This window comes from Salvelinus alpinus, chromosome 20, assembly GCF_045679555.1.
Source record: "Salvelinus alpinus chromosome 20, SLU_Salpinus.1, whole genome shotgun sequence".
Classification (NCBI taxonomy): Eukaryota; Metazoa; Chordata; class Actinopteri; order Salmoniformes; family Salmonidae; genus Salvelinus; species Salvelinus alpinus.
The window spans coordinates 9587620-9608132 of NC_092105.1; the positions used below are offsets into that span (position 1 = coordinate 9587620).

Below are 20513 nucleotides of genomic sequence, written 5' to 3' on the forward strand. Positions count from 1 at the left end.
CAAACCTATAGGGGAGGGTCTGTGTGGGCATCTATCCGCGGTGGCGGCTCAGGTGCAGGACGTAGACCCCGCTCCACCACTGGCTCATCCCACTTTGGTGGCACCTCTGGTGCGGGGACCCTCGTCGTCGACCCCGGACTGGGGACCCTCGGTGTGGGCCCCGGACTGAGGACCCTCATAGCGGGCCCCGGACTGGGCACCCTCGTTGCGGGCCCCGGACTGGGCACCATTGCTGCGGGCCCCGGACTGGAGACCGTCGCTGGAGGCTCCGGACTGGAGACCGTCGCTGGAGGCTCCGGACTGGGCACGCTCGCTGGAGGCTCCGGACTGGGGACCCTCGCTGGAGGCTCCGGACTGGGGACCCTCTCTGGAGGCTTTGGACTGGAGAACGTCGCTGGAGGCTCCGGACTGGAGAACGTCGCTGGAGGCTCCGGACTGGAGACCGTCGCTGGAGGCTCCGGACTGGAGAATGTCGCTGGAGGCCCCGGACTGGAGAATGTCGCTGGAGGCGCCGGACTGGAGTCCTTCGCTGGAGGCTCCGGACTGGAGGCCTTCGTTGGAGGCTTCGTGCCATGACTCCTCACTGGAGGCTTCGTGCCATGGATCATCACTGGAGGCTTTCTTGCCATGGATCATCACTGGAGGCTTCGTGCCATTTTTCATCACTGGAGGCTTCTTGCCATGGATCATCACTGGAGGCTTCGTGCCATGGATCATCACTGGAGACTTCGTGCCATGGATCATCACTGGAGGCTTCTTGCCATGGATCATCACTGGAGGCTTCTTGCCATGGATCATCACTGAAGGGAGGAGACGTATGGGCAGTCTGGTACGTTGAGCTGCCACAGGGCTCACCAGGCTGGGGAGACATACAGGAGGATTAGTTCTAGGCGCAGGCACAGGACTCACCAGGCTGGAGAGACATACAGGAGGCTCTGTCCTAGGTAGAGGCATCGGATACACTGGGCCGTGGAGGCGCACTAGAGGTCTCGAGCTTAGAGCCTGCACAACCCGTCCTGGCTGGATGGTTACTTTCACCCTGCAGATGCGGGCGCAGGCACAGGACGCACTGGGCTGTGCAGACACACCGGAGACACAGTGCCAGAGCCGGCGCAGGATATCCCGGGTCGTAGAGACGTACTGGCGGCCAGATGCGCTGAGCCGGCATCCTCCGACCTGGCTGGATGCCCACTCTAGCCCGGCTCTGTCGTAAGAGGAGGACCAAGGTGCAGCGTGGTGGGCGTACATACTTTTAATAGTAGATGTCGCCAACAAAACAATAAACAATACAAAAACAAACCGTGAAGCTTAAGGCTATGTGCCATCAAACAAAGTTAACTTCCCACAAAGACAGGTTGGAAAAAGGGCTACCTAAGTATGGTTCCCAATCAGAGACAACAATAGACAGCTGATTGAGAACCATACCTGGCCAAAACATAGAAATAGAAACTCATAGAAAACCAAAACATAGAATGCCCACCCCAACTCACACCCCTCACACCCTGAGACATAAAAAGGATCTTTAAGGTCAGGGTGTGACAGTACCATTTTGGGACTTTTATTATTGTTTTACTCTGTGTTCCAGCATTTAACTCGCATAATGCAAAGTGCATTTCATGTGAAAACTTTAATGATTATTTTTTATAATCAAATCGAAACCGACCACAAAGAGCATTAATTGCTCAGCGTTATGAATTTGTAAAGACTTTCGTCTTGTTTCTCTTCCGCCAATAAAGACAATATCAATATGTACTTTTTGTCATGGATTTATTAAGGTTTACACATTGCTATTGTACATTAACTGTTTATAATATTGCATTTATTGTTTCTATTGTTTGTTTTTGCAAAATAAAAAATACGTAACTACTTACTTCTTTAAAATGGTTTCTGTTCAATTGCAAATGTACATACATTTGATACATTTCACATAGATTTAGAGGGGGAAGGAACTTTGTGTGGAGGGAACACTATTTTAACATTTCTGTATAAAAACGATTTACTGGCCAAAAAAATACTGGTACAATTAATATTATTTTACAGACAGTTCCGTCAAAAGAAATACAGAAAATACTGTATAAACACAGTGATTGTCCGTTAATAGACATAGCTGATATTTGGATAAATATGTTTGTTTTTTTAAAGTTGTTTTTTTACGGAAATTCCCTTTAATCTGTTACATCGAATGTGCAAAAAAAAACAGGACTCTTTTTTTTTATCAATCTGTTACAATTCACCCCAAGCACTGTTACAACTAACCCAGACTATGGGGTTAATAACACTCCACTCCTTGTATTTCAGACAACACCATGCATTTGCAGTTTATTTACATATAGAATAACCACACCCATATGTAAAGGACAGATGTAGGTTGTTTGTATCAAGTTTTGAACACTGTACCATAAACGATCTGAGAAACTGATGAAACCATCTCCGGTCTCCCTTACGTGGTTGACGAGGGTTTCCGGTAAGTAAACTACTGTAAGTGGTACATTTGTCAACTGGTACTAGTGCACCAAGTAGGTTATTGTAGTATTCTGAAAAAACGGTTGATATTGTTTTTAATGTAATTGTGATGAAGTAACGGTTGCTGTATTGTTTTTAATGTAATTGTGACGAAGTAGACTATTCATCGGTGCAGAGCTATAGGTGTGCCCTTACAGTTGATCAAAGGCTGAGTTATGGAATGTGTTTGGGGCTCTCCCTCTTCAGCGTGCTGTAAATGTTTGACTAAACAGATCTCAGTACTGATGATGATGATGTAATGAGAATATGACGTCATGGGAACTGTTGGTGTTTCACATGATTCTTCAGAACAGGAACATAGAAGGATAATTTACTGGTTTCCTTTCTCTAATGTACAACCTTGTATACACATGTATGCACGTGCACTCACACACACATGCAGTTGTAACGTTCGTTCTCCTCCTCGTCTGAGGAGGAGCAAGGATCGGACCAAAATGCAGCTTGGTATGTTTCCATATTTATTTTTATAATAATAACGAAGACGAAAAACACTTAATAAACTACAAAACAATAAACGACAAAACAATAAACGACGTTACAAGACCTGAACATGTGAACTTACAGACAACGAAGAACGCAATGAACAGGAACAGACTAACAAACGAAACGAAACAACCCCATGTGGTACAAACACTAACACAGGAACAATCACCCACAAACAAACAGTGTGAACAGCCTACCTTAATATGGTTCTCAATCAGAGGAAACGTAAAACACCTGCCCCTGATTGAGAACCATATCAGGCTAATTGAAAAGAACCCAACATAGAAACACATAACATAGAATGCCCACCCAGCTCACGTCCTGACCATACTAAACAAAGACAAAATAAAGGAAATAAGGTCAGGAACGTGACAGCAGTACAAAGTTGATGTCAATCTGGAACTCTTTGGGGGTGTCAGTGAATCCATCATCCCAGAATCCTTTGGGGCACTGGAGCTCCTGAGATTCTGCCACATCTCCCACTGGGCCACAGGATTGTTTGTGTTTTATAGAGGGCCCAGCAACCCCCACGTGTATTATCTGTATATTGTTCTACACTGAAGGCATGACGCATTGTATCCTGGCAACCACATTTGCATCTCGTCTCCTCTCTCGCCCAGACACTTACAGGAAGCCATCTAACTTCAGCCCTTGTCCTTGGAGGAAAATCCAAAATGTCCATCTGGACAGTTTACTAGAAACACCACTGCCAAACAAACACAAAGAATAACATGAATTCATATGCCCGCACTCTCACTGAGGCAAACATGCTCATATACTAGTCAGTAAACACAGTGGCTGTGTCCGAATACCCATAGTAGCGTACTTCATACTTAAACTGCATACTATTTACTATTTAGCACGTACTGTTTAGTTAAAAAGGATGTAGTATGTCGCAGCCCCAATGCAGTAGCGGCTCCTGATTGGTTGAATAGGTGGGGATGGGCCGAGTGTGAGTGGATTTTTCCAAATTCAACAGAAATGCATCGCCGGACAGTAACTCATTCCCAATTTGATTAATTTCTTTAAACTCCGAATAGACTAGGAATGGAGTTATAGGCCTCCTCAGGCTGGTTATAGACAGACTATCACATTCAACCTAATGGAGTTATAGGCATCCTCAGGCGGGTTATAGACAGACTATCACATTCAACCTAATGGAGTTATAGACCTCCTCAGGCTGGTTATATATAGACAGACTGTCACATTCAACCTAATGGAGTTATAGACCTCCTCACGCTGGTTATAGGCAGACTATCACATTCAACCTAATGGAGTTATAGGCCTCCTCAGGCTGGTTATATATAGACAGACTGTCACATTCAACCTAATGGAGTTATAGGCCTCCTCAGGCTGGTTATAGACAGACTATCACATTCAACCTAATGGAGTTATAGACCTCTATCACATTCGACCTATACAGAAGAAGAACATATATATCCTATTTAAAAAGGACTGAAAAGGGAAACAGATCATTTGGTTCCATTTCAACATATTTATTAGTGAAACCAAAATACTGTAACATATATCAATTAAATCAAATAGGTTAGTACACACACCAAAACGTTTTGAATCAAAAGGCTATTCCACAGAAAAACGTGGACAGTCGGGTGAATCGCAAATTCGGAACGGCTCGAAAGCCACATAATAAACTAAAGCACTGATCGTTGGGGAACAAGATCAGAATGACTGCTAAGGCTTGATTCATTACTCAAATAATGAAATGGGTAGCCTTGCCTACAAAACGAAAACAATCTGTTTAAATCCAAAGGCCTAAATGACACCACAGCCCCGGTGTCGCTTTTTAATTAACTGAAATAAAAGATCCCATAAATGTGTATACGCACAGAAAGCATTATGTCTCTCAAATTTTTGTGCACGAGTTTGTTTACATCCCTGTTAGTGAGCATTTCTCCTTTGCCAAGATAATTCTTCCAGCTGACAGGTGTTGCAAATCAAGAAGCTGATTAAACAGCATGATCATTACACAGGTGCACCTTGTGCTGGGAACAATAAAAGGTCACTCTAAAATGTGCAGTTTTTGTCACACAACACAATGCCACAGCTGTCTGAGGTTTTGAGGGAGCGTGCAATTGCCATGCTGACTGCAAGAATGTATACCAGAGCTGTTGCCAGAGAATTTTACTCCTCCAACGTCGTTTTAGAGAATTTGGCAGTACGTCCAACCGGCGACCATATGTATGGCGTAGCGTGGGCGAGCTTTTTGCTGATGTCAACGTTGTGAACAAGAGTGCCCTATGGTGGCGGTGGGGTTATGGTATGGGCAGGCATAAGCTAAGGACAACAAACAGAATGTCATTTTATTGATGGCAATTTGAATGCACAGAGATACTGTAATGAAATCCTGAGGCCCATTGTCGTGCCATTCATCCACCTCATGTTTCAGCATGACAATGCATTGCCCCAAAATCTGTACACAATTCCTGGAAGCTGAAAATGTCCCAGTTCTTCCATGGCCTGCATACTCACCAGACATGTCACCCATTGAGCATGTTTGGGATGCTCTGGATCGACGTGTACTACAGGGTGTTCCAGTTCCCGCCAATATCCAGACAACTTCTCACAGCCATTGAAGACGAGTGGGACAACATTCCACAGGCCACAATTAACAGCCTGATCAACTATATGCAAAGGAGATGCTGCATGAGGCAAATGGTGGTCATGATCCACGCCCCCAACAGTGTATTAGTGTGCTTTGGTGAGTTAGTCATGGCAGAGAGGGTTTGAATAGTACAAATACTACAAATCATGCATGGTGCTGCAAGCAGAGGTATCTCTTAGATTTTTTTGTTCTATTCTGTTCACTGTCTGTTCTGTGACACTTTGAGATTTACCCATGAGCCCCAGTGTCACAATGTTCCATGGAAGACAAACGGTGTGGGAGGGGGGGGGGTCGTTATGTTGTAGTTTGAGCTTAGCCATTTTGACATTTATTTGTATTCTAATGTCTGCATTCTTTTCACACCTCAGTCTCACAATGCCAGTAATGTATGGCATTCATCTAGCAGCTGTTGATTCATAGAGAGATATGAGTATAGTTCTATGTATTGATATGAGTAAGTATTGCCTGTTTTGCCCACATGGGTATTTTTGTACTAGTTAGAACACACCCACTCAGGAAAGGTAATGAGTACCATCAGGTAGAGTACATGTCTTCTCCCTCTATGACCTGTAGAGACCACTGTGTACTCCATCACCCATCATGTAGAGACCACTGTGTACTCCATTACCCATCCTGTAGAGACCACTGTGTACTCCATCACCCATCCTGTAGAGACCACTGTGTACTCCATCACCCATCATGTAGAGACCACTGTGTACTCCATTACCCATCCTGTAGAGACCACTGTGTACCTCCATCACCCATCCTGTAGAGACCACTGTGTACCTCCATCACCCATCCTGTAGAGACCACTGTGTACTCCATCACCCATCATGTAGAGACCACTGTGTACTCCATCACCCATCCTGTAGAGACCACTGTGTACTCCATCACCCATCCTGTAGAGACCACTGTGTACTCCATCACCCATCCTGGAGAGACCACTGTATACTCCATCACCCATCCTGGAGAGACCACTGTGTACTCCATTACCCATCCTGTAGAGACCACTGTGTACTCCATTACCCATCCTGTAGAGACCACTGTGTACTCCATCACCCATCCTGTAGAGACCACTGTGTACCTCCATCACCCATCCTGGAGAGACCACTGTGTACTCCATCACCCATCCTGTAGAGACCACTGTGTACTCCATCACCCATCCTGTAGAGACCACTGTGTACCTCCATCACCCATCCTGGAGAGACCACTGTGTACTCCATCACCCATCCTGTAGAGACCACTGTGTACCTCCATCACCCATCATGTAGAGACCACTGTGTGCTCCATCACCCATCCTGTAGAGACCACTGTGTACTCCATCACCCATCCTGTAGAGACCACTGTGTACTCCATCCCCCATCCTGTAGAGACCACTGTGTACTCCATCACCCATCCTGTAGAGACCACTGTGTACTCCATCACCCATCCTGTAGAGACCACTGTGTACTCCATCACCCATCCTGGAGAGACCACTGTGTACCTCCATCACCCATCCTGGAGAGACCACTGTGTACCTCCATCACCCATCCTGGAGAGACCACTGTGTACTCCATCACCCATCCTGTAGAGACCACTGTGTGCTCCATCACCCATCCTGTTGAGACCACTGTGTACCTCCATCACCCATCCTGGAGAGACCACTGTGTACTCCATCCCCCATCCTGTAGAGACCACTGTGTGCTCCATCACCCATCCTGTAGAGACCACTGTGTACTCCATCACCCATCATGTAGAGACCACTGTGTACTCCATCACCCATCATGTAGAGACCACTGTGTACTCCATCACCCATCCTGTAGAGACCACTGTGTACTCCATTACCCATCCTGTAGAGACCACTGTGTACTCCATCACCCATCCTGTAGAGACCACTGTGTACCTCCATCACCCATCCTGTAGAGACCACTGTGTACTCCATTACCCATCCTGGAGAGACCACTGTGTACTCCATCACCCATCCTGGAGAGACCACTGTGTACTCCATCACCCATCATGTAGAGACCACTGTGTACTCCATCACCCATCCTGTAGAGACCACTGTGCACCTCCATCACCCATCATGGAGAGACCACTGTGTACTCCATCACCCATCCTGGAGAGACCACTGTGTACTCCATCACCCATCCTGTAGAGACCACTGTGTACTCCATCACCCATCATGGAGAGACCACTGTGTACTCCATCACCCATCCTGGAGAGACCACTGTGTACTCCATCACCCATCCTGTAGAGACCACTGTGTACTCCATCACCCATCCTGGAGAGACCACTGTGTGCTCCATCCCCCATCCTGTAGAGACCACTGTGTACTCCATCACCCATCCTGGAGAGACCACTGTGTACTCCATCACCCATCCTGTAGAGACCACTGTGTACTCCATCACCCATCCTGGAGAGACCACTGTGTACTCCATCACCCATCCTGGAGAGACCACTGTTTACCTCCATTACCCCTCACCACACCAACATACTCTTTAAAATCCAAGTCTTCATAGTTTTTCAAAGAACAGAAACATAATGAAAAGTGGCAATATTGTCTCTTTATTTTCCAGCTTGGCATTAGTTAAAAACATTTCAGATTAATTGTATGGTATTCAAATAACATGATTTGATAGATATGATCTTGAATAATGCAATTTTAATAGTGTAAGTAGTCTGTATTAGTCTGAATGGTGAACGTTTGTTTAGTAGTAGGCTTACTACATTCTACCAGCAGATGGCAGCTTGAGGAAAATCACTGACAAGAGGGAGGGAGAAAAGAAGAGAGGGAGGGAGTTCAAAAAGAGGGAGGGAGGGAGGAAGAGGGAGGGAAGAAAGAAAGAAGAGAGAGAGGGAATGAAAGCGAGTGACATGAGGAGAAAATGGGCAGATTATTTGTGTCCCATGTCATCATCACTGAAGACCGTGCAATCCCATGTTCAGAGAGTAAGTCTGTCTTTCTTTCTCCTTCTCTCACTCTTCCCAGCTCTCTCTCTCTCCCCCCCCCCCCCCCCCCTCTGTGCCTCTCTCTGGGCTGACTGTTTCTCCCCCTTGCGTCTGCTAGACGGGTGAGGAGTTCCACTGGGTCTGCCAACAGATGTGGAAGGCTAAGTTGCTGCGTCTGGAGCGGAGCTAAATTATAACGTCTGAGAAGCACATGCCTCCCTGACTGCTGCCAGCGCTCTTCCCGGTAAGTAGCCATACTTTTAATAATCAAGCCACATCTTGTCTCATTTATCCTATGGGAATGTGTCAAAGTGCCTGATGTCTGTGTGTGTGTCTGTCTCCTGTGTGTGTGTGTGTGTGTGTGTGTGTGTGTGTGTGTGTGTGTGTGTGTGTGTGTGTGTGTGTGTGTGTGTGTGTGTGTGTGTGTGTGTGTGTGTGTGTGTGTGTGTGTGTGTGTGTGTGTGTGTGTGTGTGTGTGTGTGTGTGTGTGTGTGTGTGTGTGTGCGTGACAGTCTCAGACAGAAAATTAGATTTTGAGGAAGAAGGAGAGGGAGGATTTGGAGAGGCAGAGAAAGAGGGAGGATTTGGAGAGGCAGAGAAGGAGGGAGGATTTGGAGAGGCAGAGAAAGAGGGAGGATATGGAGAGGCAGAGAAAGAGGGAGGATTTGGAGAGGCAGAGAAAGAGGGAGGATTTGGAGAGGCAAAGAAAGAGGGAGGATTTGGAGAGGCAGAGAAAGAGGGAGGATTTGGAGAGGCAGAGAAAAAGAGGGAGGATTTGGAGAGGCAGAGAAAAAGAGGGAGGATTTGGAGAGGCAGAGAAAAAGAGGGAGGATTTGGAGAGGCAGAGAAAGAGAGGGAGGATTTGGAGAGGCAGAGAAAAGGAGGGAGGATTTGGAGAGGCAGAGAAAGAGAGAGGATTTGGAGAGGCAGAGAAAAGGGGATGATTTGGAGAGGCAGAGAAAGAGAGGGAGGATTTGGTTGGGGGCTTGCGGCCGCATGCGGAACATGATGTCAGAGGAATGCTCTGTGCCGCTCCTCGTAGCTGACTGGAACAGCAGCCACCTTCCTCTCTCACTCCCTCCCCGTCTCCCTTCAGCATCCGGCACAGCAGCTGGAGCTTGCAGCAAATGAAGGGAGGGGAAGGGAAGAAGGGAGCAAGGGAGGCAAAAGGGAGAGAGACAGAGGGAGAGGCAAAGTTTGGTGTGACATAAAGAGAGGGGGATGAGTTGGACTGGGACAGTAAAGGAAGGAAGGGAACATAACAGTAGTCTATAGAGCTACACTGAGCTCTATAGTATTGCAGACCTGTGAGTCATGGCTGTGGTCTGTATAGGAATGGAACAGAACAGTAGTCTATAGAGCTTGGGCTCCGGTAATGCAGACTGGGCTGTGGTCTGTGTACTTAGCAGGGATCCGGTGACTGAAGGATACAGAGGCTGCATGGAGCAGTCAGACACCTATACACAGAGTGGGAGTAAGTTGACACAGTGTTGTATGGAGACATGGTTGCTGAGCTTCTAGTTTAGGTTTAAGGCCTGTGGTATATTGAGAATGTCTTGATGTTTTGTGATGGATAAGAGATGTTTGATGCGAGGCTGAGGAGTGGGGATCGACAAAGCCGAATCCTCTGTTAGTCTGGGTTTTCAACCAAACATATCCTCTTACATAGTCTGCCAGCCTGGCACTGTAGTGGCAACTGAAGCCATCTACAGCGCTATAAGCTGGTTATATAAGAGATAAATAAATAGGATTCTTTGTGACCAGAGCCATCCTTCTATTTTTCCAGACATGTTTCAGACAACTAAGTACAATTTGTCCAACTGTGATGCCAATCACATCGGAAAGTCCTCTCTCCTTTAAAAAACAAAAAGAGGGAAAAAGTTATTCTGGAAGACCTTATTCATCCCACTTTCCCTCTGCTCCTCGATGGTGAAAGAAAGAGGCAGTGTTTTCATTTTTTCCTGACTGTTTTATTATGGCTGGCCTCTGCCTTTACCGCAGCACGGTGCAGGCATGTTTATAGACAATCCTATGCCATCCGCAGTAGCCCAAGGCCTGAAGGACCTCTCCCCAATAAAGTTGGAGAGCAATTTTTTTTTTTTAAAGGCACAATTACGGGCGCCTGGAAATGAAGAGCTGAATTCAGTCGGCTGTCTCTCACGGACCTCCAACCAATAACGTGGCATTTTAAATAAGAAGCAGCTATATAACTGTAGTTACAGAGAAGCTATTTATCATGTGCTATTCTGAGCGAGTGAGTATGATTGTGTTCTTCTGTGACAGAGGCAGAAGGCAATCTGATACATTTTTCCCACTTGGTAGGATTTGTCTTGGTTTCAATTTTGCTTTGTTTTTGATTTGTCTTGGTGTCTATATTAGGTTGAAATCTATCTCAAAGTACACTTTGCTCTTTAAAAATCTGCATAACTTTCCCTCCCATCCTACAGATTTGTTTACAGGCTTCAGGATATCCACTCGGTGAAGATGTAGTCCATTTGGTTTCCGTGGAGATGTCTCTAAACAGGGCCTTCTCTTGTCGCCGCCCTCCTGCCCTGTTGCCGTGGCTACTGTGGACTCTGTGGGTTCTACTCCTCCCCACGACCGTCGCCTCGACCACGGGCCCCGGCAACAGCACCCTGCTCTTCAACAGTGCCGCCCACGGCAACAGCCTGCGGAAATGCAGCTGCTCCACCCACATTCAGGACTGTGACGAGGCGTTGGCAAACCTGCTGTGCAGCTGCCGCACCATGTCGCACTCAGAGCTGACCCCTGGGGGCCTGAGGGAGCAGGGCAGCTTGACCATGTGGCTCAGAGAGCCCTGGGTCCTCACAGAGCTACTGAATGGGAGCGTGGTGCCAGACCTGCGCCTGTCCTACTGTGGACCCGGGTCCCTGGCCATCCCCACCCAGTACCTGGCCCTGTTCGGTCTCCGTAGGCTGAGGGTCCACATCGCTGCCCAGGGTGCCCCACACCCGGAGCAAGTCCTCACAATCGCCTCTGGGACTGAGGATATAGAGGGTATGGGGTCCCTAGCCTCCACTGACCCCTCGTCTTCTATCCTTCATGTATCCTTCCTGGATGTAGCACTGCTTAATGGCTTGTCGTCCCTAAAGGCCTACAGTGTGAGCGCCCCTCCCATGCCCACCCTCTCCAAGTACTTCCCCTACCTGCCCCTGTACCCCTCCACCGCCTTGGACCAGCCCCTGTACCCCTCCACCCCTCTGGACCAGCCCCCAGATCCCCAACAGGACTGCCTCTTCACCTTCATCTACTAGACCTGTAGGCTCTGAGCAGAGAGCAGGGCTGGGTCAGTCCCTCAGCTAACTAGATCTATGGGAACTAGACTGAGCTGGATGGATAACACTGAAGTGGTAAGTGCAAGAGCTCCATTCACCCTGATGTTACTGAATGCGCTTGATGTGCAGAGAGCTATGCTGCTTTTCAATTTGTTTCTATATGGTGCGTTTCTACGCTGCAGAAAACACTATTCCAAAATCCACAAGAAGACTCTGGACAAGACAACCATCTCTGAGAAGAAGGAGGCATCTGTTAGTATCAATGCAAGAGCGAGGCAGAGAAGAAGAGATGGAAAGAGACTGAGAACGAGACAGAAAACAAGACAGAGAACGAGACAGAAAACAAGACAGAGAACGAGACAGAAAACAAGACAGAGAACGAGACAGAGAACGAGACAAGGACGGCATCCGTCTGCTGCATTCATAACAAATGCTATCTGACAGTTAGCTTTGCCAGCTGCTCTTTTCTTCAGTTATTCGGTGCAGATGGCCTATTAAAGCATGTTGTTTTGAAGCAGGTTACCATGGCTCCCCTTTAAATGGGTCTTCCTGGTTGGAACCCTAATGGATCGTCAGGTCATGTGACTGTTCTTAGTTGAACTGTATGGTTGTGGACCCCACCTTAAGCTGGACTTGGTTGGGTTTTTAATTCAAGATGAAGCTGACGTAGAAGCCTTCTGGACTGGTGAGCTCTGGAGACTGGGTCCGTCCGGCCCATGCTGGATTGATTACATCACTGTGTTTCTGGTGTTCTAGAATACAGGGTTGTTCTGGAACGACCTTGGTCTCACCCCTATGGTCCACAATATGTTCTTCTGCTCATGTTCTAGAATACAGGGTTGTTCTGGAACGACCTTGGTCTCACCCCTATTGTCCACAATATGTTCTTCTGCTCATGTTCTAGAATGAGAAAACCCTTTTAGTTTTTAAGTAGTACCCTGGCCAGGGATTAGACCAGGTTAGTAAAGGTTAATACATCTTACCCTTGTTTGTTTTTTTATTATTAAAAGAGGGGGAAGAAGGAACATGACGAGAGGTGTTAGGAAATATTTTCTGATCTCCACTCAAAAAACAAATAGCACCTGTTTTATTTTCAGCTGACATCCGGAGAGAGACATAGTCACGTCATTCATCTAAAACCACCCTCACAAACCGACTGCAGCCAACACTTCTGTTCTGCGTGTGTGTGTGTGTGTGTGTGTGTGTGTGTGTGTGTGTGTGTGTGTGTGTGTGTGTGTGTGTGTGTGTGTGTGTGTGTGTGTGTGTGTGTGTGTGTGTGTGTGTGTGTGTGTGTGTGTGTGTGTGTGTGTGTGTGTGTGTGTGTGTGTGTGTGTGTGTGTGTGTGCGTGTGCGTGTGCGTGTGCCTAGGCATGCAAGTGTACATGCATATTCTTATATACGTCTTGTAAATAATTGTTGAAGATGGGTGAAGTGACGCTTCAGTTCCTCTGCCTGCCCTGTGGTGAGCAATGATGGGTATTTTCTGTATTAGGTCACGCCAGAACACACTCACTGATGACAGTTGGGAAATTAAGGTTTCTGTATTAGATCACGCCACAACACACTCACTGATGACAGTTGGGAAATTAAGGTTTCTGTATTATGTCACGCCAGATCACACTCACTGATGACAGTTGGGAAATTAAGGTTTCTGTATTATTCTGCATTGACATGACAACATTCAGACGCATCAGACCCCAACCAGATCCATGTGTTTAAGAGAGCTGGGAATGTTGAATATGGTTTCTAATTCTACACATTCGGTTACATAGCATTATATTTAAAAATTCCCAATGTCATGTTAATGAGGACGGAACACATCTCGGATACAAGCTCTCAAGCACAGGCTCGCTCTGTAGAGACAGAAATCTGTCATTAGTGCTTCCCATTTCGGGGAATTTAGGTCACACCTCTGGGGAACCATTTACTGTGGATTAAACATTTAGGCTAGGTCATCACAAAATGTGTCACTCCTCACGCTCACTGTCTGCACCATAAAGTATATCTCAGTCACTCACAATCCAGGCAGAACGATCCATGAGCCTCCGTAGTAGGAGATGGGTGTTTGTGTTTCATGTCATGTTTATTAACTAGTGTTGCTACTTTGATTTTAAAGCACCTTTTGATTCAAGCACTTTTTTTCTTCACTGTATCATATCAGGACATTTTTTGAAGGTGTATATACAGTTGAAGTTGAAAGTTTACATACACCTTAGCCAAATACATTTAAACTCAGTTTATCACAATTCCTGACATTTAATCCTAGTAAAACTTGCCTGTTTTAGGTCAGTTAGGATCACCACTTTATTTTAAGAATGTGAAATGTCCAAATAATAGTAGAGAGAATGATTTCTTGCAGCTTTTATTTCTTTCATCACATTCCCAGTGGGTCAGAAGTTTACATACACTCAATTAGTATTTGGTAGCATTTCCTTTAAATTGTTTAACTTGGGTTAAACGTTTCGGGTAGCCTTCCACAAGCTTCCCACAATAAGTTGGGTGAATTTTGTCCCATTCCCCTTAACAGAGCTGGTGTAACTGAGTCAGGTTTCTAAGCATCCTTGCTCGCACACGCTTTTTCAGTTCTGCCCACAAATTTTCTATAGGGTTGAGGTCAGGCCTTTGTGATGGCCACGCCAATACCTTGACTTTGTTGTTCTTAAGCCAGTTTGCCACAACTTTGGAAGTATGCTTGGGGTCATTGTCCATTTGGAAGACCCATTTGCGACCAAGCTTTAACTTCCTGACTGATGTCTTGAGATTTTGCTTCAATATATCCACATAATTGTCCCTCCTCATGATGCCATCTATTTGTGAAGTGCACCAGCCCCTCCTGCAGAAAAGCAACCTCACAGCATGATGCTGCCTCCCCCGTGCTTCACAGTTGGGATGGTGATCTTCGGCTTGCAGGCCTCCCCCTTTTCCCTCCAAACATAACGATGGTCATTATGGCCAAACAGTTCTATTTTTGTTTCATCAGACCAGAGGACATTTCCCCAAAAAGTACGATCTTTGTCCCCATGTGCAGTTGCAAACCGTATTCTGGCTTTTTTATGGCGGTTTTGGAGCAGTGGCTTCTTCCTTGCTGAGTGGCCTTTCAGGTTATGGCGATATAGGACTCGTTTTACTGTGTATATAGATACTTTTGTACCTGTTTCCTCCAGCATCTTCACAAGGTCCTTTGCTGTTGTTCTGGGATTGATTTGCACTTTTTGCACCAACGTATATTCATCTCTAGGAGACAGAACGTGTCTCCTTCCCGAGCGGTATGACGGCTGCTCCATGGTGTTTATACTTGCGTCCTATTGTTTGTACAGATGAACATGTTAGCTTCAGGCGTTTGGAAATTGCTCCCAAGGATGAACCAGACATGTGGAGGTCTACATTTTTTTTCTGAGGTCTTGGCTTATTTCTTTTGATTTTCCCATGATGTCAAGCAAAGAGGCACTGAGTTTGAAGGTAGGCCTTGAAATACATCCACAGGTACACCTCCAATTGACTCAAATCATGTCAGTTAGCCTACCAGAAGCTTCTAAAGCCATGACATCATTTTCTGGAATTTTCCAAGCTGTTTAAAGGCACAGTCAACTTAGTGTATGTAAACTTCTGACCAACTGGGATTGTGATACAGTGAATTAATCTGTCTGTAAACAATTGTTGGAAAAATGACTTGTGTCATGCACAAAGTAGATGTTTTAACCGACTTGCCAAAACTATAGTTTGTTAACAAGAAATTTGTGGAGTGGTTGTAAAACGAGTTTTAATGACTCCAACCTAAGTGTATGTAAACTTCCGACTTCAACTGTATGCTTTGCAGGAACAGGTATAAATCACATATGCGTAGATAAGTACAGGCTCTCTGGTGTTGGGGCTGGCTGTATAAATCGTTCTGGGTACTTGCCTTCTATAACATATTTAATACGTCATCAATAAATCATGTATCACAGTTTGGTGGCTTTGATTTGTGTATAATTTGGTTCAAGGCAGATTATTGACTGTTTTTTAAGGTAGAAATAATTTGTTTATACGTGCGTGTGGGTTATGGCCTCTTGTCTACACACCATTTATGTTGTATATGAGTATTATGTTATTAAAACCAATAAAAGTGATACGATGTCTAAAATGCAATTATTTCTTTGTCGATGCGCGCACACATATACAGGTGTCAGTGTATGGCCCATAGAGGGCACCTTGGAGCTATACAAATGGCAACGTACAAAAACATTGAATGTTTTGAGGGACACCGACTCAAGTCCATTCCCTTTTTCAGATGTATAGTTTATGGAACAGCAGCAAAGACTTGGTTTCAGAAGCTGGACAGAATCTGGTATGTAGCTTTAAGGATATGCATTGGTGCATTTAAATCAACATCTGTATGTGCCTTACTCGTGGAGGCAGGTGAGATGCCTTTGGATATACAGCGTAAAAAAAAATGTCATTAGCTTATTGGGTTGAAAGGTTGTGAGGTTGAGCATCCCACTGCTACTGTTCTAGATGACTGTTGGGAATATACTAGTAGACTGTTGGAAAGCTTGCTGATGACAGTGGTTTAAGGGAGTTGGAGGTTGGCCCTTTCTGTGTTGATAGGGGTTCCTCCATGGTTACTTCCAGATCCTGTTGTTGATCTAACCTTGGTAGAGAAAAGGAAAGATTGGTCAGAAGTCAGTGATAAAGGGAAAATGGTTGACATTTACATTAGTAGAAGTTTTTATGCTTTTTTTTAACCGCTTTTCACAGATGGATCCAAGGACCCAGATAGTGGAGCACAGGAGCAGGCATTTACCTTCCTGAATTTGATGTGCAGATATGTAGAAGACTAACAGATGAACTGTCAGTACCCTCAGTTGAACTGTTGGTGATAATAGTTGCCCTCCAGTGGGTGGAGGACGTACAACCTGTTAGAATTATAGTATGCTCAGATTCTCTGTCTGTATTGAATAGTTTATCATCTGGTAAATCTAATAGGAGTGATCTACTATTGGAGGTATTCATGTTATTATGGAGAATTGAGAGAATGGGTGTAGTAGTGAGATTCTGCTGGGTCCCAGCCAGCACATTCAGGTGTGGAAGGGAATGAAAATGTAGACCAGTTAGCCAAAAGAGCTTTGAAACGAGATATAATTTATGTTAATTTTCCACTGGGTAGAGGTGAGACCAAATTTAAGATCAGAGCCATTTTGATAGATGCAGAAGAGATGGGACTCTGAGCCCAAGGGCCGGCATTTATATGCCCTCCAAAGAAATGTCGGTGGACCAAGATTCAAAGGTCAGATCAGGAAGGAAGAGGTGGTGTTTGCTCGATTGCGCTTAGGACGTTGTACATTGTACTCATCATTACAACTGGTTAGCAAGCATGTGAATGGTTTGTGTCTGAAGTGTATGGTCGCCGAAACGGTGGAGCATGTGTTGTTATATTGTTGTAAGTATGTTGAAGAGAGGGAAAGATTAAAGTGTAGGGTCATTGAGGTCGGACGGGGTTGGGGGGGTTTGGAAGGGATTTGTGGGATGGGGGAGGGTCTATTAGAAGTTAGTAGAGTTTTTATTTCTTTCTCAGAAGTACTGAGTTAGGTAGGAGGATTTAGAAATGTTGCAAACCGTGATTGACCACACACTCCAGCCCAGTAGGTGGCGGCATGTACCTTTAACGTTGGTTTGCGGACCGCCATTATATCGTAGAAGAAGAAGGAGGACTATGGTTCCGGATAAAGAAAAAGATAGCTGAGGTGGATCCTGAGTTCGAATCAAGCAGCGCGTCGAGCAAAGTTGATGAAGACAAATGTTCTGAATGGACAACGGTAGTAGTGAAAACTGGAACAAAAAGGAAATTGGCAAAAATTGGAGTGGAGGATATGTGTATGAATGATAATGAATCGCTTCTTGTTGGAATGCATATGTGGGAAACCCGTTTGAGGTGTTGAAAATGTTGAGGTATGCACTGGGAAAAGTGGAGTACAAATTGATTAATTGTTTTTCTGAAGAACAGAGGAAGATTGCAGTGAGCCTGAAAAGAATCCGAACAACAGAAGTGTTGGGTTTTGAACTTCGCTGTAGAGCACCCGTCAAAGGAGTCATCTCAGGGGTGACGACGGATGTTCAGGTTGAATACCATTACCTGAAGAAAATTCCTGCTGTGGTTGGTTCCCGGCGTCTGATCCGCTGCCACTGGGTGAATGAAGAAAAAGAAAGTCTGTCGGACCTGTCGTTTTTTTGATAAAGAGCTTGTCGGGTCCGCTCATAGTGTACATGGGGCATTAGGCGGCCAAATATGGCGGCAGATTAACGACCTAAACTGACCAAGATGCACCTCCAACAACAACACACAAAACCTCACATTCTGCCCACAAACAATTACAATTTCTCACAACCAGTGGCATATGGGCTTTTTAGGTGAGTGCTTATGCCGCATTTGATAAGCAGTACCCACTGCAAAAATATTTTGCTTGTCCATTCCCTGCGCGCCTCTCCAGGGTGGAGGGACGCATCTCTTAAGCGCTCCACCAATGTTTTTCATTCATCTAACGTAAATCATGTAGCAGATATAGGATATGGTAGAAAGAGTATGGCCTTTTCTATAGCCTACAGACTGGAAATTTAAAAAGAAATATGAGGCAGACACTTTTTACATCATGCAGGTTTCTCCAGATCAAATACCGGAACCTAAATGGCACTCAATCAAATAAAAAATGTGATGTCATGAAAACAAAACAACATATCCTAAAAACAGGACAGGTCATAAAATGGACAATATGGAATGGACAATCACATCTGTTGTCCAGGAGTTTCACTCCATTGTCATGATCAGTGGTTTCAAGTTTGTATCGGTCAATGTTTGACAAGCTGATCGTAGCGAAACAAGAAAAATACTTCTACATTTCCCGCTGTGTAAACACTTTGCAAAAAGGCTCGAGAACTCCTGATGAAGTTGGGTAGCTGATTTCAGAGCTTAAATAGACAAATTAATTAGTCACAGGAAACAGAACTAATAAAGCCAATGCAACTTCCTGTTTTACAAATGGTGGGCCTACCACATGGATGGGCATTCATAAAATTCCATTGCGGGATGACAATGTAGGCCACACCCCAGTAAGCACAAGCCGACATCTAAGTTTACCACATAGATGAGCATTCATAAAAATGTAATTTTAGGCAACATTGTAAGCTATACCTCAGCACAGGAGGACGTCTTTTTTTTGGTGCAGTTCCGGACAGGCCTTGATTTCAACGTCCACGGACATATATTTTTGATCCGGACTAAATCTGAACCAATCATATGTTAGGTTCAGTTTTTGTCCAGTCTGGACCATTCTTGATTTGGCCCAAACATAGACGTATATAAATTACTTATTTTCAACTTTCATTCAGAACCGAAAATTAACCTGATTTCAACATCCAGAAAATATGTATTTCTCAACATCTGGAAAAGATGCCTTTTCAAAATCCTGGAAAATGTTTTTTAAACATATGGAAAATACCTTTTCACCTTTCATTCAGAATCTAAATTGAACCTATCTTCGTCTGGTAAATACGTATTTTAGACGTCCTTTTAACGTCATTTTGCGTACTGAGACTATTCTAGTTTTGTGCGGGGGCGACATGTTTTGGTCTGTCCTATCCCGGCATAACCGCAAGGACCGGTCTTGTGCCGAAAATCCCCCCCCTGCCAGAATCCTCCATTCGCGTGAACGCGCATGCACTCAATTCTTCATTGTTTGCTAGTTGAGATTTCTGATCACGTTAGGCTACGCCCTGGTGAAGAGTAGACCGTACCGTGAAATTCTTACTTACAAGCCCTTAATGAACAATGCCGTTTTCAGAAAATATAGTTAAGAAAATATTTACAAAATAAACTAACCCAGACTTCCTGGAGTGCCCTGTAAACGTGAAGGACATTGAGGTGACAAAAATCAGTTCGGTCAATCGAATCTCCTATGCAGAAGCGATGAACAGAATTGAGAAAGCAAGTGATGCTCGTGAAGATGTGGTAGTGGACGCATCACAGTCTGTAGTAAATGTTTGCTGCCAGCCAAAATATAGCCTGTGCGTTAAAAAGTTGGATTTTGTGGCGTTCATTTCCACAGTTATAAACTGTGCGGCACAAGTCTCAAAGAAGTAAAAGAAACCTGGACATTATTGTGTTTGCGGCAGAAAGTTTTTGGGACTTAAGGATCTTATTTCTGAAGACCCGCCCTCCCAGGTTCCCCGTGAGCCTGTGTATAGATCATATGTTTTATTTTGTTAACAGAAAAGTTGTTTGATTTAGTTTATTTTTTGTTCTTTTTTTTGGTTGCATTTTGGGGAATCCTGTTTCCATCCCGCACAGCAGGTTGCCGGATGCACATTACATTGTGCGATCGTCAATATACCATAGAAGAAGTCCATTCCACAGATAGAACAATGAGACAGATATTTCACCAGATGTATAAATGTACAGCATCCGCTTGGCGTTCAAACTAACTACCAAATATGGTAGTGAGAGGAAGCCCAGTGGCCGGTAGTGGTAGAAGACGGTAGAAGATTTTGGTCGACATTCTGCACATTTTCTCATCGATTAAATTTTTTTATCTCAATACAGTTTTCTGTTCCCAAAACTAGAATATGTTATAAACAGAGTGGACTACGTTTTGTAGACTTTAACCTTTGCCAAAGTTATAAAAAATCGC

General features: G+C 44.9%; 1 protein-coding gene across 2 annotated transcripts; it reads left to right on the forward strand.

Annotated features, from left to right (window-relative positions):
- Positions 1–8449: 8449 nt before the first annotated feature.
- Positions 8450–15981, forward strand: LOC139546261 (exosomal polycystin-1-interacting protein-like). Of its 2 annotated transcripts, XM_071354414.1 has the most exons (3): positions 8450–8557; positions 8676–8801; positions 11005–15981. In XM_071354414.1, the coding sequence occupies exon 3, from the start codon at positions 11068–11070 to the stop codon at positions 11830–11832; it is 765 nt and encodes a 254-aa protein (XP_071210515.1). In that variant the 5' UTR covers positions 8450–8557; positions 8676–8801; positions 11005–11067; the 3' UTR covers positions 11833–15981. The 2 variants fall into 2 exon arrangements, with proteins under 2 accessions (XP_071210515.1, XP_071210516.1); XM_071354415.1 differs by lacking the exons at positions 8450–8557; positions 8676–8801 and adding an exon at positions 8861–10031.
- The last annotated feature ends 4532 nt before the right edge of the window (positions 15982–20513 follow it).